The sequence below is a fragment of the Echiichthys vipera genome, assembly GCF_963691815.1.
Source record: "Echiichthys vipera genome assembly, chromosome: 9".
NCBI classification, from domain to species: Eukaryota; Metazoa; Chordata; class Actinopteri; order Perciformes; family Trachinidae; genus Echiichthys; species Echiichthys vipera.
In genome coordinates, this window is record NC_139834.1 from 11,136,569 (window position 1) to 11,163,924 (window position 27,356).

The 27,356-nt window shown below is 41.5% G+C and overlaps 2 protein-coding genes across 2 annotated transcripts in view; one reads left to right on the forward strand and one right to left on the reverse strand.

Annotated features, from left to right (window-relative positions):
* Positions 1-16: 16 nt before the first annotated feature.
* On the reverse strand, positions 17-2,026 carry spryd4 (SPRY domain containing 4; the record flags this gene model as incomplete). The annotated part of the gene is made up of 2 exons (XM_083920855.1): positions 17-949; positions 1,894-2,026. 2 exons carry the CDS (start codon positions 2,024-2,026, stop codon positions 408-410), a joined length of 675 nt encoding a protein of 224 aa, XP_083776981.1. The 3' UTR covers positions 17-407.
* A 4,815-nt stretch (positions 2,027-6,841) lies between these two features.
* LOC310951575 (acid-sensing ion channel 1-like) overlaps positions 6,842-27,356 on the forward strand; it is a gene marked incomplete at its 3' end in the record, with an annotated part of 51,509 nt that continues 30,994 nt past the window's right edge. The window contains exons 1-2 of the mRNA XM_083919871.1: positions 6,842-7,209; positions 12,868-13,063. Of these exons, the coding sequence (XP_083775997.1) occupies positions 6,848-7,209; positions 12,868-13,063 (558 nt within the window). The 5' untranslated portion in view covers positions 6,842-6,847. The remainder of the gene's footprint in view (positions 7,210-12,867; positions 13,064-27,356) is intronic.

A 27,356-nucleotide genomic window follows, 5' to 3' on the forward strand; every position in this document is an offset into this window, starting at 1 on the left:
AAACAATACCGTAGGAACATGAGAATGAAAAAAGGTTTGTGTCGATTTGAGCTTTGTAACTGTGTGGGTAATAGCAGAACACAGCTTAAAAAAAAAAAAAAACTTAGCAGTTATTGTTCCTCTCAAAAACACCCACACATCCGTTTCACATCAGTTAGTCTGAGAGGTAATAAAACATGAGGTACACACAAAAACAGCTTCTGTCATTTGAAACCCTGAGGCTGGATGACATACACAAAGTATAAAGTTGCATTAGGAGTCCTTACTATGAACCATCTGGACCACAGAAATGTAACCATCCCCTGTAATTAAGCCATACATGTTTACTGCATAGATACAGCTTTCTTTTCTGCACTGTTAAACATGTAAGCATCGCAACAGCCGTCTCAATCAGCATTAGAGTTAATTCACTTCAGGCCTTCAGGCTCCTCCAGACCAGAGTGTGTGAGCAATTCCCCGTCCCAAAGTCCAAACGCAGGGCAGAGGGGAGCCTTGAACTGGGCCCTGATGGTGTGAATGGTTGTGGGTTTTTCAACGTCCACCAGCCCCAGAAGGCCCGCTTCGTAATCAAGCAGGATGCCCACGCGGTCTGGTTTGCCGACCAGTGTCACAGGAACTATCTTATTGCTGGTCATGGCAAACCACTTGCGCTGAGCGTAGCCAAACACCCAGGAGGAGCTGTTAGTGCCAACGCAGTCCTCTCTGGACATCAGCGCCTCGGCCACACCCAGACGAAACTCTTGAGACTTTTTGACCGTCACCTCCCAGTAGTGTCGCCCGCTGCTGATCTTCTCATCGCCAAACACGACGGCCCAGTCTCGGAAACGCTCTGGATTGTCCTGCACGTGGCTGGGGTCCAGACCCAGCATGCGGTAGATGACGGCAGTGTCTTTCTTGAAGATGTCCAGACTGCTGTGAGCCGTCCGATTATCGAGCCTGAACTGAAGATCTACAGAGAATAAGAGGAAATAAAGGTTTGATTTTTTTTGACTGACATTACTGATGTCTCCATTTGCACAGAAATCTGGCTTCATGCTTGTGCTCGTCTGTGTCAAAAAAAATTGGATACATTTTAATTTTTGGTGAGGCGGTGGTGATGTGGTGGTATTGTGTATTTGTTAGCACAATGACAATCAAGTTAATTCGATAACAATCCTTTAAACCTGGGGTTGACAGTTTATTTTTGGCGTTCTTGGTCTTATAATATAATAATAATAATCTTTCATAACATTGTAACTCAAGTGTTTAAAAAGAAAACCAGGCTTCTACAGATATCTATAATGTAATTTGAACTTCCACAAATACATTATGATTAGTAAAAAGGCAATTTCATACATCTACAATTAGAATTATGAATAAAACATGATTGCAGATATCCACAAATGATTTGTGCAGGTCACTTAAATAATTTCCCCCTAAACCTGGGATGTTCTTCATATTAATATGTTTGAATTAAAAGGTTTTGTGTTTATATTCATATTTTAAAAATAACTAAATGAAATATAACTACAATGTGAACTTTTGAGATAAATAAAAGTCACATTTTGCATTTTTTTTGTTGGTGTCATTTTATTCATGATAGCGATGAACACTGGTTCAAGGGGGCCCCTGTGAAATGTTGTCCCGGGCCCCAACAGACTCTACAATCACCTCTGGGGATAGTAACGTTACCGGTCAAGAGCGGACATTCAGCATCTTTTGTATCTGAGGGGATGGCCAAACATGGACAGCAGCGTTACCATGACAACAGCCCAGCAACAGTCACCGAGTCACAGTTTATAAACTGGGAAACAGGAACAAACATAAGTCATGATCTGTCAGGAGCTGCTCCTGCTGGGACATTGACCTCTGAGCTCACTCATAACTTTTTTTATTCACAAAAGAATCACTCACTGTTCCTCATCGAGGCGGTAACGTAGCACCTCCTCCCCTGCAGGCTGACAGCCCGCCTGTGTGTGACTGACAGGCCGGTGACAGTCCGTACGACCAGGCGGCAGAGACGGGCTGCTTTGACGGGCATCGCCATGTTTCTTCGCTGCTGCTGGTACTCACATGTTTCGGTTCTTCCTGGTTTTCAAAATGTGGCATTAACGCGCTCTGCTGCCCCCTCCAGTCCTGGAGGAGAAGACCCGGACCCACCAAAAATGTAAAGTCTCAATATTTGCAAAGTTGCTATACAGTAATACCTTTTTGCATGAATGGGTTAGTGGACGGGCCTACCGGGCACAGGCCCAAGGGCCCATAAAGTCCTGATTCATGAAATGTTGCAGATAAAAACACCTAAAATGTCCACAAAGAGATGCTAAATGACCATAAGTGTATGCAAAACGACCAAAAATGTTCACAAAGAGATACTAAATGACCACAAGTGTACGCAAAGGGACCAAAAATGTTCACAGAGAGATGCTAAATGACCACAAGTGTACGCAAAGGGACCAAAAATGTCCACAAAGAGATGCTAAATGACCACAAGTGTACGCAAAATGACCAAAAATGTTCACAAAGAGATGCTAAATGACCACAAGTGTACGCAAAACGACCAAAAATGTTCACAAAGATGTGCTAAATGACCACAAGTGTACGCAAAACGACCAAAAATGTTCACAGAGAGATGCTAAATGACCACAAGTGTACGCAAAACGACCAAAAATGTTCACAGAGAGATGCTACTGTAAATGACAGACATGCAAAATGATTCAAAATAGATGTAAAATGACCACAGAGATAAACAAAACAACATCGAGACATTAAATGTCTAAAAATAGATGCAAACCACCAGAAAAAAGATGCAAAATGACTGAATGACACAGAGATGTAAAACAATCCCAAAGACATACAAAACAACTAAAAATGGATGTCAAATTATGCATTACCTGTCCTACTCTGTAAGCGACTTTGGGTCTCTGAAAAGCGCTATACAAAATAAATGAATTATTATTATTATTAAATTACCACAGAAAACGGTATAAAATTAAATGCAAGACCACCAAGATACACAAAATTACAACAAAACGACTAAAAGTAGACTCTTTGAATGTGGGTGTCTTGTTCCTACGGAGACAGAGTGGGGGGCTCTCTCACATATTTGTGCCCAGGAGCCCATTGTCTCATAATCCGTCCATGCGTCTTTGGGTTTGAATAATTCACTTAATGTAAACATATGGGCTGCAATAAACCGTTATTAATCTGCCAAGTGTATTCCTTGATATTTTTGTGGTCTATTAAACTGGATTAAACCAGTGGGTTGCTGGTTCGAGTCCCTGTGTGGACCATGAATGGAGTGTGGACTGGTGGCTGGAGAGGTGCCAGTTCATCTCCTGGGCACTGCCGAGGGGCTGTTGAGCAAGGCACCGCCCGTCACTGGCAGCCCCCTCGCCCTAACATCTCTCCATTGGTTGCATGTATATAGGTCCTGTCTGAGCATGTGTGTGTATTTCGGGCCTGTTTGTGTGTGTAATATGAAAAAAATAATAGAGTGAAAATTGAATTTCCCCATTCGCGGGACTAATAAAGGAATTCTTCTTCTTTTTCTTCTAAACATCAGATACATGTGAAAAGTGCCCATCACAGTATCTTTATTATTTTGCAACCAGACATATCCAGTTTATGATTACATAAAAACAAATGATTGTGTAATCCTGGCTCTTCCTTTTATTGAAACACTCTCTGCCCTGGATGAGCAGGTGTCTTTTTTTCAAATGAAATTGTCTAATAATATCAACTCATATTGCAATATATAACACTGGCGGAGCACATACTCAGATAACTTGATTAACTTGACTAAATGACTTGATTACAGTCACATGAAACCATTCTCCTTTGTGGAAAGGTTTTCTACTTATATATCAAATTGAATTCACATCGCGGCATTGTGCTCGAGCCACTTATGCTGGATTTGAGATAAGAACTGATGGGCAACGTGTTAAAATAGGACTTTTAATGCCACTGATAAGAATATCTTTTTCACGCTGAGCCATCCAAGATGGGTGATAAATCTTTCATGACGTGTAATAAATATTATGATATATTAACAAAGCTTGATTTAGCCTTGTTACTCAGCCAGATCCATTTATCACGCCAGTATCCAGCTGGGGACGAAATGTCACTGTTTATTCACGGTCCAATCTAAACATTTGGCATATCATTATTTTCCTTTGTGGTGTGTGATGATGACTTTGTTTGGGAGTCGCTGTTCAGACAAACTCTCCTCTTCACACTTGAGAGATGTGTGAGTTTGGCACGACCCTTCCTGTTGAAAGTGCTATTTTTTCTGCACAGAAGCTAGATTTGAACTAGATTTCATTGTATGTGGATGATTTAATGAAAATGAAGGAGTCTGTTGTTCTCTCTTCACCCAAACAATGCTCGGTTGGGTGTTTCCATTCTTTGATTTCTCCTTACTGCTGATTTGCGTAGGCAGCTGCTTGCCATTTTCTGTTATTCGTGAGCTCCCCATGGTACTGAAGCAACAACGGCTGTAATGAATGCACGGGGGATATGTTAAATACTCGATTTCTGATGTTAAGCTATGTCATGCAGCGTGTTTACACCTTCTCTGCTGTTTGGTTTTATGTTTAGCTGCCACTTTGTGCAATAAAATGGTGAAATATCACTGTCATGCACTGTAGAGCCAGTTAACTGCTGGTTCTGCAGGTGTGAATATATTTTAGCCTGATGGGATTTACTGTAATAGAGGTTTTTGTCTAAACTGTTGTGTGCAGCTGTAAACGACTGAGCTCTGTTGGTTGATGTTGCATCTTGTATATGCAGTGTTACTGCCTTTGTACCACCAAATGTTGGAAAGTAAAATAGCCATTCTGTCTCAGTTTGTCCTCTGTTTTTTACTTTTCAAATGTAATAAGTCATTTTTTCTGTCCCACCCAAAAATACAATCTCTGTCTACGGCACTAGTTTCATGTGTTGTCTTTCACTCAGGCACATGCCACGAAATACTTAAATTTATGGATATTGTTTTTTGAACTGACAGACCATGCGTCAAATTCTTGCTATTTGAGTTTTATTTTGTGTCTTTATACTGTACAGGCTGCAGGAAGTGTTGCTCTGTCTCTTTATGTTGACATATGTTGACACAGTCTGTTTACTCAGAGTTGCCAGATTTTATCTGGGTCCACCAGTTTCAGTGGTGTGGTAGTGCTCACTCAATCTGTATTTGATTAAGGGATACTCCACCAATTTTACACACCAATGTTTCCATGTCAGGCGCTTCACACTCAAGATTTTCAGACGGATGAAAGAGCTGCTGAATGAGAGGTTGCATTGAGTTACAGAAGCTAGTGGATCAGAGGCTAGCCCAGACACGTATTAATGACTTGGTGGAAAGCATACACTGAATATAAAGATGGATGACGTGACAGCTCCTCAAAAGTGAAGCCAAAAAAGCTCAATCGCCCCCTGGTGGCTGACTGCAGTAATGGTCATACATACCACCCCTCTGGGTTAGCAGATGGGACTAAATGTACCATGTAAATGTCAGGTAAATGTTTCCCATAGATGGTATCTGTCATTTTAAGCGTTTATCACACTGACGTATGTTCCACTGTTCAGTTTTATGATGCTATTTCTCGGAGTCACTAAAGGCTGCCTCCTGAACGTTAACACATTAAACTCTCGCACAAACTCTTGTGAGAGTTTTACACAAGATTTATCGTTTCTAACTAGAACCCTCCAAATAAGCAAGATGGCAGCACCAGCATCCGGGATATTTTCGGGTTTTGTAAAGTGGGAGGAAGTGGACACATGTTTATTGCAATAGGACCCATTGTTTTTGGAGCTCGCCTCATATTGGACGACTAAACTTTATGGAAGTGCAACAAAAAATAGCTGTTTTACCCGTTTAATGTATAGTTCAGTTTTCTTCCTGTGTTAAATATAGCGGGGTTTATGCCCGGTGGTGGTCTCTCTTATGAAAAAATATTGTAGTTGTAATAGTGGATGTTTTCACCTCATAGAAAATGATGGTAATCTCTCTACTACGTAAATGTGTGTGTGTGTGTGTGTGTGTGTGTGTGTGTGTGCGTGTGTGTGTGTGCGTGCGTGCGTGCGTGTGTGTGTGTTCGTGTGTATACTAACTCAGGTGAACAGCAGCGCGCCAGTCCACCCTCCTCTGCTCTCCAGTCCACTGCCTGGCAGACGCAAACACGACTGGAGGAAAAGCTCACGACTCACCACGAAGAACCAACCGTCTGACTCCCAAACACGGTTTCTGATTCCTGAGTAGAGAAAATCTCCCGACTTAAACCTGGAAATCTGACGGATTTCAGCGCAGCCACAGATGAACCCTTAACAAATGAGCTGAAGTGTCCAAAGGATTGCTCTCTCTTTATGGTCTCCGGGTTGCGTCTGGTTGGCGTGCAGGGAGGATGCGTGCTTCACTGGACTCGACCAGCAAATTCGCAGGCTGATGAAACACTTTGTCAGTCCTTTCTTCTCCGCTTTACCGCACCCCAGTGAGGAACCTGCAAAACATCACACGGTGCGGTGGTGATGGACCTTCGTGTTGACATTTTGGTGATGCACGCTCTTCGGTCACCCTGCTTTTGCGTGCCTGCTTTTGGGAATAACACCACTTCTGCTCGCGATTCCTGCTCGGCTGACTTTTCTAAAGAGCGGCAGCTGCTCAAAATGTTTCCCCATCTGTCTGCGTGAGGGATGGCGACCGACCCGAGAGTCCAAGAGAGCTCACCTACACGGCCGCGCATGTTCGGGTGGATGACGCCAGCTTATGCCACAGGTGAATGAACATCGGCTCAGTTTCTCTTAATAGCGAGTGTTTTGAAAGCTGTTTTCTGACTGACATTGCGCTCGAGCTTGTTGCACAGTTGTAATAATGGATCTCAAAGAAGAAACCGAAGAAATGGACACGAACCAACCTCCACCCATGGAAGTTTTCGCGCACAGGTCGACTCTGCACGGAATCTCTCACATTTTCACATACGACCGCTTCTGCATCAAACGGTGCCTCTGGGTCGTGTTTTTCTTGGGCTCGCTGACCTTCTTGCTGTACGTGTCCGTGGACAGGATCCACTTCTACCTCGAGTACCCGCACGTCACCAAATTGGATGAGGTCACGACCCCGATCATGACGTTCCCCGCGGTCACCTTTTGCAACCTGAACGCGTTCCGCTTCAGCCGGGTGACGCGCAATGACCTGTACCACGCAGGGGAGCTGCTGGCCCTGCTCAACCAGAGGTAGGACCACCGTTTAAATCTGCTTCATTCATATGGAAAGCGTTTCATATAGTTTGAAACTTTTATATAGTCACCCTGCTCGCTGCCAATACATTAATTGCATTAGTTGCAAATGTCAGTGGTGGAATGTGATTAAATACACAAACCTGAGGTACAGTACATACAGGCTACACAATTAGCACCATCCACCAGCCAGATGCTGGTTAAATATACAGTATGTGTTGCTGGTAGATTTGCTTCACTCACCAGCTAGAAAAACAATGGTAATCTATTGAGTGGCTGGTAACATTTGAGCATTCACCAGCCATCTGGCCAGGGGACAAAAAAGTGAATTAGAACTGTGCTGTTCTTTAGTGGGCTGTTTCCATTTTATGCCACTCTGCACTCCACTATACTTCAGAGGGATATAGTTCACTTTACATTTTGTCCCCAAAGCAATTTCAGTCAAAAGCAACTGGACTTGGTTATTTGTCTTTGTTTCCTAGACAAATCACCAAGTCCAGTTGCTTTTGACTGATATTGCTTTGGGGATAACGGTGACCTGGACAAATGAGAACATTCACAGGCCTATGTACATTTTGCTAATAATACTTACATATTAAAGTATTATTTTCAATGCAGTGCTTTTACTTGTAATGGAGTATTTCCACAGTGTTTTTTTTCCATTTTTAATAAAAGAGACAGTTCACCACAAAATCAAAAATACATATGTTTCCTCTTACCTGTAGTGCTTTTTATCAGTGTAGATTGATTTGGTGAGTTGCCCAGTATTGGAGATCTGCTGTATGGATGTCTGTCTTCTCTTGAATATTATGGAACTAGATGGTACTCACCCTGTGGTGCTGAATGTCTCTTTCCAGAAATCATTACCAAGCTATAGATCATTTACAAATCTGGTTCTGATCTGTTTCATGTAGGAAAAAGTTATTTCTATATCAAACTACATTCACCAACATACGAAGGATGTACGTACTCATGAGGTTTGTCATCCTCGGCTCACATGTAACTGTAGCTAACTGTGACGCCACAGCTCAGCCAAGGAGGACGCCTTAATGTTTACATCTCTCGCACTGTCTCGAGAACAAGCCTCTCGTCCATGAGTACGCTTCCTTCTGCACGGTGATAGGATTGGTGGGTGTAGGTGTACTGTCCCTTTAAATGATCTGGATACTTTATCCACTGCTAATTGTGTCTCATTCATCCAACAGGCTCTAATAGTTTCTACCTTGTAGAGACATTCAGTGCTTGGAGAGCAGGCTTGTCAGGCTTGAATTAACTGAGCCATTATAATCAGAGAGCGGCAGCCGTGTTGTCGGTGCAGCTGAGGGCTCTGGATACTGGAGCTGGCAACCGAAGGTACTCATGTATGCACAGGAGAAAAAGATCCAGGAAGTCTGCTTCATTTGATTACAAGAAATGGCAGACGCTTCGAGTATGTTTGTCAGTTATTCATTTAAATCCTCAATCATTCTGTGCTGTGAAAGATTTACATTCTCTGGATAGTTTACGTTGATTAGGGCCATGCACATGACTTTCCAAAAGGCAGAAGTGAAAGAGGGAAGATCTCACAGAGAGAAGGAGACTGTGACTGATCCTGGCTTTAAAAGTTGTTTGATGAACATGTTGCGCTCCACATGGTTTTGTAATATTGTTCCAAGTGTCAACATAGACAGCGATTAGAAAGAAATCAGCAAGATGGTTCCATTCGCCACATTTAGTGATCAGTGTTTGTCATCTGACTGATCAATAACTCAACTCAAATGATGTGAACCTCTGACGGACTGTCAGTTAAGGAGATGAAGGCTGAATGCCTCTGGTGGCTTTGCTTTTATGAAGATATACAGCCAACTTCTATCCTAAATTTTTAATGAAGATCTCAGACTGACTGCTAAAATTAGCCTTTTTCCGTGTTGCTGGTGTGACTGGTGATCAACGCTTTCCATCATGATTTTTTAAAATTAATATATCCTAATCTCCCGTTTCCAGGCAGTGGTTCACAAGAAAGATTTCTCACGATTGGAGACCAAAGCATAAAAGGGGCTGAGTTTCATCCACCATGTTCTCATCTCAACTCTGACTCTCTGAAGTGGGTTTAGTGCTCATTATCCTGCCTCCCTTGGCAAGGTAGAGGTGATGCAACGGCACATTTAGCTGCTTTACCCCCGGACAGAAATGAAAGTGCTTGTGGCATGAAATCCATTTAAAACTGTTCTCTGCCCTCTTCCCATGTTTGGAGTCAGTGGTCTGGGAAATGTCTTGTGGCATGATATTTAAGCTGCACACACATCTTGAAGTGTCAGCCTTCGCCGATCCCGTCGGCTCTTTCTTGTGGGATTTTATCTCATAAGTGCCTTCTTGGCAGGTTTGTCCACAGCACAAACAGTGGGGAGCGAGTGCCTCTCTTCAATTAAGTTCTCTTTCAATCAAACAAAAACACTCCTCGCCTCTGCCATGATGAGGATTAGTTTAATCTTAATGTCAGGAAGATAATGAATGAACTAATTTCTAAACTGGAATGAGGCTGGTTAGGGCGTTAAATGTCCCTTTGCCCTCATGAAAATGAAAGGGTTGCTGCACTTACTTGCACATTTTTATAAAAAAAAGTAAAAGTGAAGCTGTTATTACATCACATAATAGCAGATTTTATTTTAAATAAAGGTAAATCTCATTCATATTCATGTAATGCATAAAAAAACACATGGGCTGCAGTAATAGTACTTTACACAAAAGATCAATAAAGGACCATGTTCTGACAAGAGCAGCTCCATTCATATGAGAAAATTTCATTTGAGGCAGTGTTCTGAAAAAAGAAACTCTATGCAATTTGCTCTTTGAGTCCATTAAAATGGTGACATTTTTAATAATGGCACAGTGGGGGATCACAGCGAGGGTAGAGGCTGGGTGCATTTACAGCTATTCTGCTCTATTCTGATATGAGGCAGCGTGGTCAAATTTTTGTGAGCTCCATTAAATGAAAGGAAATTTCCCAGTGCCACCGATAATGCCTGTGTGATGTGGGTTGTCTGGCTCCACACTCTGTTACTCACATGCCTTTTATTCTTAATGTAGTAAAAAAGAAAAGAGAAGACCATGACTGGTGATACTGAGATAATGAAATATTACGTATATTATGTAACTGAACACCAAAGCATCAATAATGCGGTGATAACGGGGGCTGAGCTGTTGCTACCCAAGAAAACATTTCAGAGAGTATCATTAGTGATAATATATGATGAAACACAAGGAAACATTTGTTCATTCCACTGAACAATCTGTTGAATTTACAACATCAAATGATTTCACTGTAATCCAATCTTTAGTGTAAGACCAGGAAATACAACCTTAACATCTCAATATAATGATGTATTATAAATATAAACAACAAACCTTTTTTAGAGTGGTACTGGGCTCAACACTAACTTTTATAAGTGGTTGCCGAAACTGAAATATTGTTGTCATTTTTAGTCCCCTTGTATTTTGAGTAATTAAGATACTATGCAGTTAGACATGTGCTTTTTTCGCCATTTCAAATTTTGTGCGGATTAGTTTTTCTTCGTCATTTACTCTAAAAAACAGATGCTTGTGCAAGCGCCAGTCAATGCACCAACGCACAGGCAGCATTTCCCCGTGCAGTTGTCTAGTTCCGGTTATGCCTGGGACAGCAATATTACTAATGCAACAAATATTAAACATGTTTTTATTTTGGGGTGCATGTTTTGTTGTCCCCATTTTTTAAAAAGTGGCCAAGAATCAATGACAGTCAATGGCAACCTGGCAACTGTTACTGTCGATCCCTGGTGCTAGCATGCTAACTTTTACTAATTAGCTTAAAGTGGCTGTATTCTATTTTACATATCTCTATTTTATTTTTTATCATAACAATTTATCAAATTACAGTGAAAATAACGTGACAATGTGAAAGGAGTCAATGGTGGAATTATCACCTGAATCTGCAGCTCCCTCGGCTTTACGTCGAAAAAGTGAGTTCCAACTCATGCTTTAGTTGTTTGGCCTCAATTTCACTGTTTCGGTTCACTGTCAACGCTCTCAAGGCGTCATTTCAGCCAAAAAGCTCTAAAAAGTGTATGAGTGTACCTGCTCATCACCAAACAGCAGACAGACAAAGTTTACATTGTGGAGCATTTAGCAGCTAAAGAGCCAGCTATTTCCCCCAGGATTTGGTAGAGACCAAAAGCGGAGCTAAAAGAGAGTGAATATTGAATTTACAAATGCCAGGTGACCAGAAACGACTCCAAATGAATGATAATGTTGCTCCATAACTGCTTGATGTGTAGATAGGCACCCATTTGCTAACAAATTCCCAATATAAACTCAAAAAGTAATGATATATCAATGTTGTGTTCCCCTGCCCCCAAGTGGCCAAAAAACAGCTTATTGCAAGTTTAAACACATGATACAGCTCAGACTGATGGGAACGTCGGTAGTTTGCAGGTATTTGGTCGTGAAAGTATTCAACAAAGACCTTTTGACCTGATTATTGCACTATAGGAAAACAATCCAGACAAATGAGCCAATGATGTGGCACTAGAGGTGAAGTTAAAGCATCATAAAAGTACTTAAAAAAACAACGTCTAGGAAACATGAATGCCTGTACAAAATATGTGGGGGAATTTATGCAAATGTTGAGATGCCTCCGAATAAGTGGAACTCTGAGCTGCTGATGGCGCTAGAGGAAAAACCATATCACCAACGTCTCTAGGATTCATCATCTGAGGAATATAAATGTTTGTACCAAACCTCATATCAGCCCGTCACATAGTCACGACCGACAGTGCCATCATGGACCCACGCTAAAAATCTCCAATGATGCACACACAAAAACATCAGCATGAAAAAGCATGTCTAATGCTGCAAGCTCTTAGTTAGTCGTTTCATGTTGAATTTGATCAAAGTAGAGCGTGCTTTAATTCATGGAATTCTCTTGAATTGAAACAAGTGACAAAAATAATGAGCAGGGGTACTTCTAATGAGGGAATTCACTCGAAAACTTGCGACTCTTGAAAATTCCCTTTCTTCTTGACATTCCTTTTTAATATTTTAGTCACACTTGCTCTTAAGTTGGAGAATTCGTATGAAAGTTTAACCAAATGTTCTCATGACCAAAACAATCCAATCAACATAAACACACATTTTCTCAGTCTGACTTCAGTTCAGTAAGGCTGGAGTTGATGTGTAGCCTGAAGCTGCTGCATCGACAGTAAATGGACGACTAGCTTTATGGGCCCAAACAGCAACTTTTTTATGTACTGTACAATAAAGTGTTACACTCTGGTAGCACCATCAGTTCAAAGCCAGAAAATGCCACAGAAAACCATCCTGTACATTTTTACTGTCTGTTTTTTGTCTCTTGTGATTCATTCTGGACTGTTATTTGTTTAGCTTTGGTTGAAGGGAGCAAAAGTTCACAGATAAAGACTCATAAACCATCCTGAAATGTGCAAAAAATGTTCCAAGGCTGAAATTCACTCTGTATGAAGTCTACTTTATCATCAGGCAGTGATAATTCCTTGTGAAGACGTCCTGTTCAAGGAAATGCATCCATCCATACCAACGTACCGTGCACACAATTTAATCTTGAAATATGTGATATATGTCTTCAACCTTTCTTTCTGTCCGTCTGTCTGTTTGTTTTTTCAGGTATGAGATCAGGGACATACATCTTGTAGAGGAGAGCGTCCTGGAGAGCCTAAAGGTCAAAGCCGATTTCCATAATTTCAAGCCGCGACCCTTCAACATGCGGGAATTCTACGACCGCACCGGCCACGACATCAACGACATGCTGCTCGCCTGCCACTTTCATGGCACCGAGTGCAGAGCGGAGGACTTCAAAGTGGTGAGTTGTCTCCCGAGAAGGTTTGCTGCGGTCATGATTAAAGAAAAAAGTCTGGTTAACAAATCCAAAGACCAAAACAATTCATTCATTCTGCTAATAAGTGTTGTCTGTGCAGCCGAAGCGTGACGTAGCCTCTTATTCCTATTAGTAAAGTCGAACTAACATTTGAATTTTGCAAACATTTTCTGAAAGGAAACACTGCAGCTGCTGATTACGTTTTTTGATATATTTGTGGAAACAGTGTCCAAACTTCTGGCCGCATGTAGGGGTGCAAATCACAAAATTGATTCTTATAAAAATGTTTTTGCTGATATGACAAAGTCTGCCACGATACGATTTTAATTAGATCAAATTCTGGGGCCTACGATCGTCAGAGATGGGATCATTTATAATCAAATAAAGACTATCACCAGCCTCCTCCTTTAAAATTAAGGCATTTAAAACAACCAAAAAAACATTGTGCATTTTATTCTGTGTTTGAGTAGCAAAGTGCAGACAGCACACACTCTGTATAAATCATAGGATTATCTATTTATAGTGAGTTAAAGAATGATGAACCCCCCACAGCAAAGAGAGAGAGCAAACCTCTGAGCAAAATGAAGAAAAACATGTTGTTTTCTGACCTGGGGATACCTGCTGTGTCTTTGTCTGTGGATGCTGCTGGTTTAGATAGAAACCATCTCTGGTGTAAATATGTCACAGTACGCGTTGTTGTGTCAACTTGTATGTCTAACAAAAATCAGAAATACACTTCAGTGACTGATCCCTATTTTATATTTCTTTTCATATTTTATATTCTTTTTTATATTTTGAATGTGTGCTGACAAGACCTTGTTATAATGTATGATCAAACTTTTTTTTAGCTTTTTATTTATTTCATTTAATCCCCACAGCTCTGAATAAATGTTTACAACTACCTTTCATCTTTTTATTATCATTTTCTACTGGCAAAACAAGTAAGGGGTGGAACTGAACAACAGTGTCCTTCCAAATTAAACCTTTCTGGAATAATGCAGCGGAGCTGGTCAAAGAAACGTGTTCAGACAGTCTTCTGACAATTTTAGTATGTGTGAGTGACTGATGTTCCTATACATTTCCCCTGCAGCACAAATCAGAGGCTGTAATGTCTCTGCTTTAAAAGCCTGCTGTTGCTACGGGCGCACCTAGACGCTGTTGCCAATGGTCACTGGCATCAGACTTGGTTTTTAATTTGGAGCTGAGCGTAGATCATTCCACACAGCAGTCTCACTGAATAGATTGGATTAAGTTTAATGGTAGTTTATCTCTCCCCAAGAAGATTCCTGTTTATCTACAGTGGACGTCTGTTGTCGTAGATCCTCTTATACATACAGTATTATAGCATCAAGTGGTTCCCACCTTGATTTAACCGGGAGAGTTAAAGAAGAACAGGGTGGCCTGAGAGATTTATTTTTGGTGGTGGAACTTGCACATTATCTGCACAATGACACTAAAGAGGAGCTCTACATGCTGCCACTTAGTGTAGCAGCTGCACTGAAGTAGCTTTGAAGTGATAGTCTCAGCTTATTGGTGGTATTAGTCTGTCTCAACTCAATTATTAGATGGAGGGATGGCTCAATACCACTTTTTTAATGGCTGATACCACAACTGATACAAATACAGTCGTTTTCCCTCTTTTAAACAACTAAGCCCTTAATAATACATTTGTGTCGATGCGCTTTGCCTAACCTCTCCAACTAAAAACATGATGCACAAACTGAAACAAATATTATACTCCCCTAAAGGAAGAAATACATATTGATGGATAAATATTATACTTAGTGCCAGCCAGGATTAACCTGGGCTGAAAATTAATCCAACAGATGTGCCAAATGAATTAATTAATGCCTAAAGTAAGACTGCAGGTTTCATTCGGCCCGCGTCAGCTCCATCCACACTCCATACTGAGCTTCACATGGCTATTCAGAAACCTATGGGTGATGTCACGGAGACTATGTCAATATTTTATACTCCCCCTCTGGACCTCTACATGCACCTAGAGCTTGTTGTTTGTTTTGCAAAAATCAACCGGACATCATCCTGTCCACTCAGCGCAGGGCTGTGAAAGCTGACTGTCAGGCACAGTTCGTACACACGCCACAGATCCCCAGAAACACGCCTCAAGCTAGGCATACGCTAAATGATGTTAGCAGCTGCTATCTATGAGTGAGTTAGCCCGCCTACCTCCATGCAGGCACGTGGGAAAATGTTTTAAATAGGGGGAGCTGCCATCTAAATGAATGAATGAGTGACGTCATCATATTTTTTTCTGCTGTGAGAAATATAGGCCCGATCCGGCCCAGAAGGATTGTTTCCGACTTGTGTGATTCAAACATATTTAAAAGCAAAAAAATGTTTGACAAAAGAGGGATGTAATCATTTCCAACACGCACAGCACATTTTTTTCCACCAAATATTCTGATTCAATCCACATTTGTTGGTGTTCAGCCTTTCAAAAAAAGACATTGACACTGTTTTTAAAAACTTGCCGCACACAAAGGGAGGCATGCATGCGTGCACCTAACGAGGCAGCAGCACAATGAATTACATTTATTCAGCGGATCTCCATTGCGCATTCGCACCACTATGGCTCTGCTCTCACGCCTGGTGGAGCCGGTGTTGCAACAGCCGCTCTGCGAGCAGTTGGCATAGTCAACACACACACATGTTCACGTGAAGCGAAGATGATGTCATCAGTACTGGTTACAAACGGGATTGAATAACTTAGTTACAGTAGATCGTCCTCAGTGTTATAATCTGATAACCTGACAGACAGGCCCTCATATCTTCCCATCATTGTGAAAAATATTACGGAACTTATGGTACAGCCATGTCAGTATATGTAAAGACAAAACTAGGACTATCCCTGATTAAATAATGTGTTTGTTGACATATACTCATACAATTTTGTCGCCCAAACAATTCATTGATTTAATTGACAGATCTGTAAAACGGAGTTAATCCACAAAAACATTTCTTAGAATTAAAAAGTCGTGTTACAACCTGCAGCCACCACCAATGATTGTTTATGGTAAATTTGTGTTTTTTCTCCTGACACCTGGGGCGTTTTTGAAAAATCATGGCATTGGTTTTCTTCATGTTTACTGCCAGGGCTCTGTTCTGACAGCACTTCTCTTTATACACTGTGTTGGTAATATATGCTAACACAATTGTATTTATAAACCCTAAAATCACAGTTTTACGTCAGTGGGCTTTACGATTTGTGCACGCTCCATCCTCAGACCCTCGATTCAGTCTCTTGCTTTTGTCTTTAATCCGGTAATAGACTTTTTTATACAGCAGACATTTTGACATGTCACAGTATGTGTAAATGTTTAATAAAGTTAATGTTGGCTAAACTCCATTTAGCTGCTTCAGTTTCAGGGTCCTGGTCCTGTGCATGCTGGCTCACTGACTGGGAACAGAGCCATCGTTAATGAGTTGTTCCACTAGGAGAAGACGTCAAAGTGTCTGCTGTGAAAAATGTATATTTAGATAACGTGGGCCAAAACCAGCTCTCAGAAACACAACAAGGCCTTTAATGAGTGTTGTCCTCAATACAAGAAGAGAAAAAATTATATCCCCCAAGTGCTCTTCTCCTAAACCCAAACATCGCATTGTGACTTTTCCACTGATAGGATTCTGGATTTGAGCACATGCTCTCAAACATTTGGTTAGTGCTGCATCAATAATTCATTTCAGAAGTGGGATATGAAATGTACACATATTAGGCATGTAAATAGCTGTTTAGGGTGAGTGTGTGTGTGTGTGTGTGTGTGTGTGCGTGCGTGCGTAAATGCGTGTGTGTGTGTGTCTGTGTGTGTGCATGTGTGTGTGTGTGTGTGCAGTCCTAACACCCACTCAAGCATCTTATTGACCTTTCCATGTTTTAGTCTACTTTGAGGACGATGGATAATTTATGCTGTCGTTAATTTATGTAGCTCGCAAAACTAAAACTGTTTCTTAAACTCCCCACCCTGCCCCCCAGCTCTCTGCTGTGATGGAGCAATTTCTCTTTTCTATGAAGAGCAGTGTGGCATTCAAGAAATTGCATCTGGCCAGAAAATAATGGCAGTAGAGAGGTGTTCCCCCTGGAGAGGTTTAAGGCCTTTATTTCTCTCCTCTCAACTTCCCCTCTGTTATCTACATCATCGCACAGCTGCAGAAAACTGGAAAACGCACTTCCTTTGAAGACCGTCTTTGATGCGTTGCATTGTTAATCTTTTCATTGTTTCATTGCAAAGTGCTTGATGAATAAGGGAAAGGGGTATATCCCAACTGACTGTTCTTTGTGAAAAGATCAAAAGAAGAGAAAAAGGAGCTGATAAGAAACTATTTCAGGCCAGTTTGTGATCAGAATACAGATTCAGCACTCAACTGAATTGACCTGATTCCCTCTTTTTTTTTTACAATAACCTCTTACCATATTATTATTAAGTGATTCCGCACCTGTAAGTCACATCGAGGGGAGACTTACCTAATTGATGCCACGTACGTAAAGTTGACAATACGTTGTCAACTGCCGTGATACGTCTCCTGTCAAGGAATTACAAATGTGCCTGTTCATTTTTATATTTCACAGCTAATATTTCCACCTCTGCTGAGGTAGTGTTTCAATAATGTACCAGTGTGATGAGCAGTGGCTCTCAAAAGGGAATTATAAGTAGTTTTTTGAACAGTTATTTGCATAAAAGGTCTTAAACATGATTGTATCCAATTTAAACCAAGGTTCAATTTGTCAGGATTTTATGGAGATTTTAAATTTCAGATTGATTAAAATCTGAGGTCTTCATCTGAAGAATCCTTTATTCTCCTTAACCAAATGTTTAATCCTGCAATAAATGTTTTTTTGCCAATTTTGGGGGAAACAAGAGCTGAAACTTGCTTCAAAGCTCTGTAAAGCTGAACCGAGCTGCAGATTCAGTTGAGAGTTCTCTTTAGGTTCATCACTATTAGTGACTCATTTACATAAACTGTGTAAAATATAGACGTTGTCTCCGTGACGTCACCCACAGGTTTCTGAAGAGCCAAAGCAAAGCTCAAAGTGGCGACTCCTGGTGGCCCTGGCCGTTGCCATCTTGGCAGTGCCTGACTCCACCTGCCTCCAGCTAATCCAAAGGGGAAAGAGGTGGAGCGAAGTGGAGCTGAGCCTTTTTCCCACCAAAATGAGCGTGTGTATGTTTTTTAAATGCAGGAAAACAAGCAAGAAATAGGAGATCAATTATTTTCACATTGCCAGTAGATTTGTAGACCTTTCTGTTTCTGTTTTTTTTTTCTTGCGTGTAGTAGCGTGGTGTGACATTCAACATTATGGACGCGCTGGGAAGCTTTCACTACAGTCACAATGTTTATATATGTAGAATATATCATATTGTATATATTTGTTCAGACATGAACAAAATGTAGATGTTTGTACTAAATTCAACACTTTCTGTTTTGTTTCTGTGGACACAATCTCAACCTTCTCTGTCTGAAACAAATAAATTACATTTGTAATGGAATGAAACATTATCATAGGCAAAACTCAATGTAGAAAGACAGGCAGCACTGCAGCAGCAACAGCTTCATGTGTGGACACACGTGCAGGCGAGCCACGGCAGTTTCAGCAAGGTAGACACTAGTAGTGTGGCCCTGCTGTTTGGCACAAAGACTGAAAACATGGGGAAACAGCTTACCTTGCTCTGCCCAAAGATAACAAAATCAGCCTACTATCATCTCTAAAACTCACCAATTACCACCGATCCTGTTTGTTTAACTTTAAAAAACATTTTAGTGTTTAGTTAATCCAACCGGCTTCTAAGTGGAGCCTGATTTTTACTATACACAAGGGTGGTGTCAGTCTTCTCATCTAACTCTCCACCAGAAAGTGTAATGTTAAAAAAAAGAGGCAGAACAGGTTTTCTCTCATTGTTGATGATCATTTTTACATGATGTGCCTCCGTTAATTTCATTTTGAATGTATAAGAAAAAAGAAAAACAATCAGACCTGAAAGTCGTTGTGTTTCTTCACTCAGAGAAGCGCTTTGAGAAACGGATAAATGCCTTCAGCAGTTATTACGGAGTTATTTGAAGCACCCAGCGCGCCCCTTCTGCTCCTCAACAGTTGCAGAGAATCATTACTGATAATTGGACTCAGAGGCATTTCTGAAGTAGTCCGCAAAGTCTGTATTTAAAAACCCACTAACCAGTGAACTCCAGTAAAGTAGAACAGAGAGCAAGAGTCCCATCGTGACAAGCACTTCCCTTGGTCTGATACTTGGTGCTTTTTTGTTCATCAAACTCAGGCTTTGACAGCTCTACCCAGGGAATAGTTGTGAGTCTGCGAGCTCCCAGCACACTACTGTCTTGGCAGTTGTGTTTTAATTTCAGTATCCTGATCGCTGCTGTCATGTCTCAAGAAGGCAACATGCATTTGTAGATTTTTGTAGACATGAATGTGAGACATGCTGCAGCTTGGGGGTATGAGAATCATTGAGTGTTGTATCACTTATCATAAGGAAGCTCTGCGGCTGTAAATCTATAAGGAATTCTGTTTAAGAACTTAAGATAAAAATAACCCTTAAAAAGGACAATTTTTGCATGTTTAAGCCTGTTCGCTATAAATCTTGTATATCTTAATTACATTACTTACTACCATTTCCCAAAGCAGTTTTAAAAGCAGTCACTGCTTTCAGTTGCATAATGCACGCAGCTGAGATAAAGTAGCTGTGATGATAAATAAATTAGCGCTGCACAATTAATGGAATATTAATCGTGATCACGATTTTGGCCACAATGAAATGAAGACGATCGACTGCGATATTGACATTTTAAATGCGTGCCAGTTCTGCTGCGTATCAAATCCAGTGCTTCCTAAACTAGCAGCTAGCCACCAGGGGAGGACCAAGATGGTTTGGCTTCACTTTTGTGGAGCTGTCTGCTGTAGCAAAATTTACTGAATGTTGTGTCTGCCATCCACCGTAGGAGAGCAGACGAGCTAAACGAAAATCAAATGTCTGGAGCAGAAGGAAAAAGCTAGTCTCCTTTCAATTTTATTTATACGTTGCTTCTGGGAGATGCACTGTGAATCTACTAATCCATCCATCTATCTTCAACCGCTTGTCCCTATCGGGGTCGTGGGGGGGCTGGAGCCGATCCAAGCTGACATCAGGCGTGAGGCGGGGTACACCCTGGACAGGACGCCAGTATGTAACACAAAATATAAGTGTTTATTTATATACCCTCCAGGTATATAATAAAACATACAAACCCACCATGTTCACCCTTGGAATCCCAAATACCGTTACTTTTCTGCACTGTCATTGGAGTGCAGGATAGCCGTTGCAAACACATCCAGTGTGCTTTTAAAATATTTGGTTTCTGGTGATGGTCTTGAGCCAACCTGAACTATTTAACAGCAACTCAGAGGGTGATGATGAGCTCACATTTCTCTGACAACTCCGGCCCTGTTGGCAGCTGGAAAAGAACCAGACTTCTGGGGGAGCTCTTCCTTTCTCTGGCAAGAATATACTTAGGCTTGCATTTCCTCTGGGTTTTGTGGCGTGAAGCGACAGATGTGAAGCACAGCCACCACCCACACCGCGTGTGGGTCAGCACAGCTGCGCTCCACTTTCTGGCTCCTGAACCTGTCGCATCCTCCTGCGCTGAGCCAGCAAAGTTATGTCACCTCTCAGTCACAGTGTTTGTCCTTACTTGCCTCTATCTCTCTCTCTCCTTTCTTAAGCAATTTCCTGCATTCCTCCTTCATCTCAAGCCCTGTGCAGTACATCCCTCACATCAGCCCCCATGGGCATGACAATCCTCATTACGATTTCATGTTGTGTGCTCTCTTTCTCCCTCTCTCTCTCTCTCTCTCTCTCTCCCTCTCTCTCCGTCTCTCTCCATCTCTCACTCTCTCTCTTTCCTTTCCCTCCCTCACTTTAGTGCTCTTTCTTTGTTCTCTCACCCATCTTCTCTCGACATCTCCTTCTCACCCTCTGGCTTAGCTGACCCGGGTTTTCAAAAACAAAAAAACAAGACAAAGAAATCCTGCTAAAGAAAGGACAGGTGGAGGAGTGGCATACACAAGAAGACACTCTCTTAAATGTATTCCCACTGTGATACACATGTGAACACACTTAGAGGATTAAATTAATATTTGCCCCACAGTGCTGAATGAGGTGTATTTAGTGCTGACCGCCTCTGAAGACTGATTGAGGGGCAGAGTAACCACATTCCCAGGATCAGCAGGTGAATACTCAGGGCTCATAATGGAGAGTAATCCTGCAGACAAAAGACACCTGTCAGCAGAGGGACTTCCAAACGCAGCAGGAGAGCTCAGGTGAAACTTTATCGAGTGTGTTTTAAAACAAGAACTTTAATAAACATTCACCTCCCTTAGATTAGATTAAACCCATCACGTACAACTCATCTCACGTCTGTGCAGCAGGACAACAGAGATAAAGAGGTTTTTAAAGTCCCTCTTTTCAGGCCGCAGGACTCTTGTAGCTTCTAATTAAACCTCTGTGGCCTGAAGTTTACAAACATAGTTTCTCTCGTTCTTCTTATCTTATATTTTACTTTCATGTTTGCGAGCAGCTGTTTTTGAGGCGTGTTTCATTTCCTGATGTTGCTGCTCCACAATAAAAGCTTTTACATAACAACATTATTGGGGGACGTTTATTGTGAAGAATATATAGGAAATGAAATGTGTTTATCTTTTTTTATAGCAGTTCTCTAACAATTGTCACTGTCTCTTTGACAATCAATACATTTAAAAAAAAAAGAAGCACATTTGTTGCCACAGCCTTTCTGAAATAAGCCGCTAAAAGGTGTCATCAAATTATACTCATTATTTAACAGGTTTTTGTTTTTATTCGGGCAAGTGAACATGACATTCAAGCAAGTAGAATATGACCTTTTGAAACTGCTTTAAGGAATTAAGATCTAGCTGAATAATTTTAAATGCTTCCTGTAGCTTTAAAAAAAAATGTGAGCCGTGTTGCTCTGTCCTGTTTTCTCACTTTCATTCCAAACTGTGGCCAACGCCAGGCTCCCTTTCCTGCAGAACAGTGAATTTCAGAACGTTTTGGCTGAATGTCATCGTGCTATCTATCATTGTCTGTTGTCAGAGTCTCTGTACAGGGGAGAGGTCAGAGCCACTGCACCACACATTGCTACCTGGTCTGTGGGAAACACTGCATTGCATCTGGTCACACTTCTTTATTGATACACCAACTTTTCCACCTCAGCCAAATGTAAAAACAGATATATTTAGACATTTTTTTTTTTTGTGTGTGTTTCACACTGTTCTTTTAAATGTACAAATGTTAAATGCACATAAAACCGTTAAAGGAAACACACTTATGTCACAGTTTGAGTGTCCATAAGCAAACCGGAAAGAAGGGAATCCAAAAAAATGGGAATGCAAAACACTAGATGTAACAAAACACTGGAAGCATTGAAAACCCTTGAAACGAGGAGACAGTCACACAGTCTGACACTGAGGTATGGGGGGGTGGGGGGGTTGGTTGAAGACTACATACACAAGGACATGAGAGTGATGTGAGTGATGAGGAGCTTACAGCGAGGAACACACGTGCATCCTTCGTGCAAGTCTTTCATCGAGTAGTATGTAGTAGCACCTCCACATGACAGTTACAGCAATGACTGGGAAACATGAGTGAGGAAAGTGAGGGGACATGTTTGTATAATGACAAGCACCCAAGGTGTGTGATTTTTGTCACAAAGGGCAAAAATCTGCTTTCACTGGAGAAGGATGGCCAGACTGATCATCTGCAATCAAACATCTCAAGCTTCAAAACATCCTAAATCATATCTTTCAATGCTTCATCTGTAACTCCCCCTTTAATAACCTAAAGCTAATCTGCTCATCTTAAACCCAGAGACATCTTATACCATTTTGTTAAAGGGTGGACCGCCACAAAGCGTCTCCATGACTCCGGCTGGTTTCTAGACAGATCAGTAATGCTGCTCAGGCACGCTCTATTTGCTCAGGCCTAAGAGGGGGAAACACTTTTTATGAAGACATTTCCGACCGGGGAAGAAGAAGGAAGATAAAAAAAAGAAAGAAGAAGAAGCACAGCAGAGCTGAAAATAGCCCGGGTTGGCTGCTATGCTCTGCACATGGTTTATTTATCCTGAGGTTTAGTGCAGGTGACTCAAGGGCTGGGCTTCGTGTGGGCTGTAGGCAGGCTAGCAGAGAACTAGCTCTGACTCAGACAGATGAGGTTTAGGAGGAGGAGACTCAGGAGGATGATGGAGAATGATGCCGCAGTTCAGACCACCAAGCTGCGCTGTACTCAGCTGACCCCAAATCAGTACGTTTCCAGAGGCTGGCTGGGAGACACAAAGGCGTCTGATAGATGTGACAGAGAGGCTGGAAAGTCAGTGGTGAAAAGTAACTGAGTACATTTACTCAGTGCGTCTATTTGACTGCAATTCAGAGGGAAATATTTAGTATATATATATAATATATAGTATAGTATGACAGCTACAGTTACTAGTTATTTTTCAGAATACGATTTTACATTTAAAAAACAAATAAGTTTATAAAATACAATGCAACCTTTTTAGCTTGTGACCCCTTACAAAAAATGTGTCTAATTGAAGCTCCTTGTCGCATTTAAAATATGAGTCGTTAGCAGCTCCAACAAAGACATTTTCCCTTTTAACTTCACAGATGGTTTCATATAAATAACTGTTTTAGGCCCAAAGAGGTCAAATCATCTAATATTTAACAAAAAATAACATAAAACATTGTCATGAACGGCACTAGGAAAAACACGGAGAACTGGGACCCAAATGCAGACACGGAAACACAAGCAGGTTATAGCGAGTCTTTAATGAATAAACTATTTACAAGAGTGTCCAGTGAGCAGGGGAAATAGAAGTGGGGTCCAAGTGAAGGTGCTGCTCTCCAGAGCGTGTCCAGTGTGGATGAGGAATCAAACAACAGCGAGACAATCACGGGAAAAACACGAGCAGGTGGTAGGCAAGCATACTAGGATGCAAAAAGGGGAACAGGATCACGGGTAACTAAAACAAAAAGAAACCATGAACATCGAAACACGGAGCTGAATTGCAATCTTAACGAACAAAGGGGAGCCAATGATCAAGACACGATACCACGTAGATGATGAAACGATTTGGTGCCAAATGCGTCCCACATCCGGCTTCTTATACTGCAGGGGAGGTGATTAGTGGAATAGAAATCAGCTTGTCCGGAACCACGCCTCCCATCTCCAACAGACAAACACAGAGAGGGGAGACAAATACAGGAAAACAGAGACAAAGGGAGACAAACACAAGCACAAAAGGAAAAGTGAAAAAAGGAAAACTGCCACGACTAGGATCCTGACAAACATAAGACCACAAGAATCCTCAATTTTATTTCATATCAACGACCTAATTCTATCTACCACAGTAAAATACTACTTACGTACTACTTACTTTGAAGTATTGTACTAATAATCTAAATAATGTAATATATAATAATACATCAATAACAAGCATATCTTTTTCTGCCAAATCAGATTTTTAAGTATAAAGATACTTAATGATACCTCTTTACTTTTACTTAAAGCTGCAGTCGGCAAGTCTAGCGGATCGAGTTGACTATTTCAAATTTCGCCCTCTACCACAGAGCTCCTCCTCTCCCTCCCATAGAGTGTTGTCAGTGCGTGTGCACCAGATTCCTGTGAACGCTCCTGTCTCTTCTCTCATGGCATGCTGGCTAACTTACTCATAGATATCAACTGCTAACGTCATTGAGCATATGCCTAGCTTGAGGCGAGTGCCTGTGATATTGTAACATGCCCGCGGGGGGGGGGGGGGGGGGGTCTGTGGCGTGTGAACGAACTGTGAACTACGCTGAGTGAACAGGATGATACGGGCACAGTGTATTTTTGCAAAACAAACAACAGGCTCTACGTGCTCTAGAGGCACGTTTATTTTTTTACGAAAATCTGATGATTTATGTTGTTCTATTAGAGCATAGTGTCGGCTCCAGTGAATATGATCAAACAAATGTTTCCGACTGGACGTTTAGGTAGGATTTTGATGCTGTGTCTCAAATCAGATACAGTGGTTTACACTGTGTACAGAATGTACTTACTTGTGCAGTTTGTGAATTACGGCATGGCCTCCTTTGACTCCAACGACTGTCTTTAAGACTCAATAGAGCACTAACAAAGTCGAAACCTACTTCCCACCAACGACTGTCATTATAACGACGGTCGTTGGCACTTGGAGCACAAAGGGTTCCAGTGACATCATCGGCCTTGTGAGAGGTTAAATACCTGGATCTCCACACCAGGTAGTTGGACCAGTCCCAGCCTGGTCAGATGTGTACATGAACTGATGAAGCCTCTTGGATGAGAGGTGAAACGTCTTCCTAGACAAATAACCAAGTCCAGTTGGTTTTGACTGAAACTGCTTTGGGGATACTACAGGGTAGTATCGTCAAATTGTACACGATCGCAAATTTTGATGGCTTCTTCTTCTTCTTTGTTGATGGTGATTTGCAACCAGGCAGAGCATTCAAACCGCCAACAGTACTGTCAGCCCTTCTAGCTTGTTTTCTCACTTCAATTTTATTAAAAATGAACGTGCTGTTGCTTGTGTGTGCCTTCTGTTTCACGCGAGGTGGAGATTATGCCGCTGTGTCCTCCAGTGTTTGACGTTTGGTTGTCCCACCCCTTCCGCCATGCAGCCAAGATGGCGAACATTGAGGGTGTCCAGTGTTTCACACTCAGCTTTTTGACTGTTATGAGTGTAGCTTCCAGGTTCTCATAGTGCACTGCATTTTGCCATCTCAGTGTAAGCGCATTTTTGCACTCAAAATAGTAGCAGTTTAGCAAGTGTGAAGGTCCTCGATCAAGCGGCCGGGGGTTCAACTGCGACCTGCAGCTCTTTGCTGCATGTCTCCCCCTCTCTCTCACCCCATTTCCTGTCTGTCCTATATAATAAAGGCTTGAAAAACTGCCAAAAATTATCTTAAAAAAATAGTAGCAAGTGTTAGTGCAAATTGAGGCACAGAATGGGGCTTTACTTGTAAAGTTGTAATTTTAGATTGTCGTGTTGGTACTTTTGCCAAAAGAAAGGAGCTGAGTACCACGACTAGTGCTGTGTGTTTGTATCAGGTGGATCGCTGGGGCAAAATTTTTGACATGATGCATCGTGACATGCAGACAATTATTGTTTAAACCCACTGATGTTTATGTTGAGTTTTGGACAGAATTGAATGGTTCCACGGTTACCATGTCAGACTCAATCACAAGACTTTTTCATTTTGAACACGACATATTGGACTCTAATATTTCTCTCACTATGAATGTGATTGCAAGCACAGTAACAAGCAGATGCAGAATATATGAGATATTGTTAAATAGAGTAGAAAAAATAAGCCACATAACAGGAATTTAATAGAGACATTCAGAACATTTTAATGCTTCAAAATAGGTTATCCAGTCCGATGCACAGGAATGCACACACACACACACACACACACATGTTCCTAATAATCCTGTATTGTTGGGGAATATGCACTGTAAACACAGCTGAATGGTAGCAAACAAGGGCAAAACCTGTAAACAATCAAATCATCCTGCCACTGTACAAACAGTGCTGACAGAGGCACAAACACACAGAAGGAGAGAGAGGCAGCTGTAAAATAAGCTGCGTTTTTTTTCTGTTCTTTTTTTTTCTTATTTTGGAAACTGCAAAAAAAACTGTGTGCAGACAGACGTGGGCTCAATGTGTGACGAGGTGGGGGAGATGGACGCAGGGCAGAACAAAGTGAGAAAAGACAGATGGGAGCAGTTGTAGTGACAGGTGAGGATGTAGACTGTAGTCACTATAGGTGTGAAACATGGCTCGCAAATTAACTGGAGGAGTCAAGGACAAACGGATGAAAGGAAGGGGAGTGAAGAAAAGAAAATGAGCTGGAGGCATGTTATTTAGAACAAAAAAGGAGGGTTATAATGAAGATCTTTTGAATAGAAAGAGAAAGCGGCGGGAGACAGGAACAAGTAGGGAACGAGGAAGGCTCACCGCTTGTCTTCCTCTGACACCAGCATAATGAGTAATTTATTTTAATGTGCAGGAACGATCCTGCTCAAATTTGCTCTGCTCATATTCATTTTTATTATTGTCTGAGGGTAGATGCAGGTGTACACATGCAACACACACAAAAACACAAACCTACACACAGATAAAGTGCTGTTGCCAGAGGCTGTGGCATTTACAGCAACAAGAGCAGCAGCCTCCTGTGAGA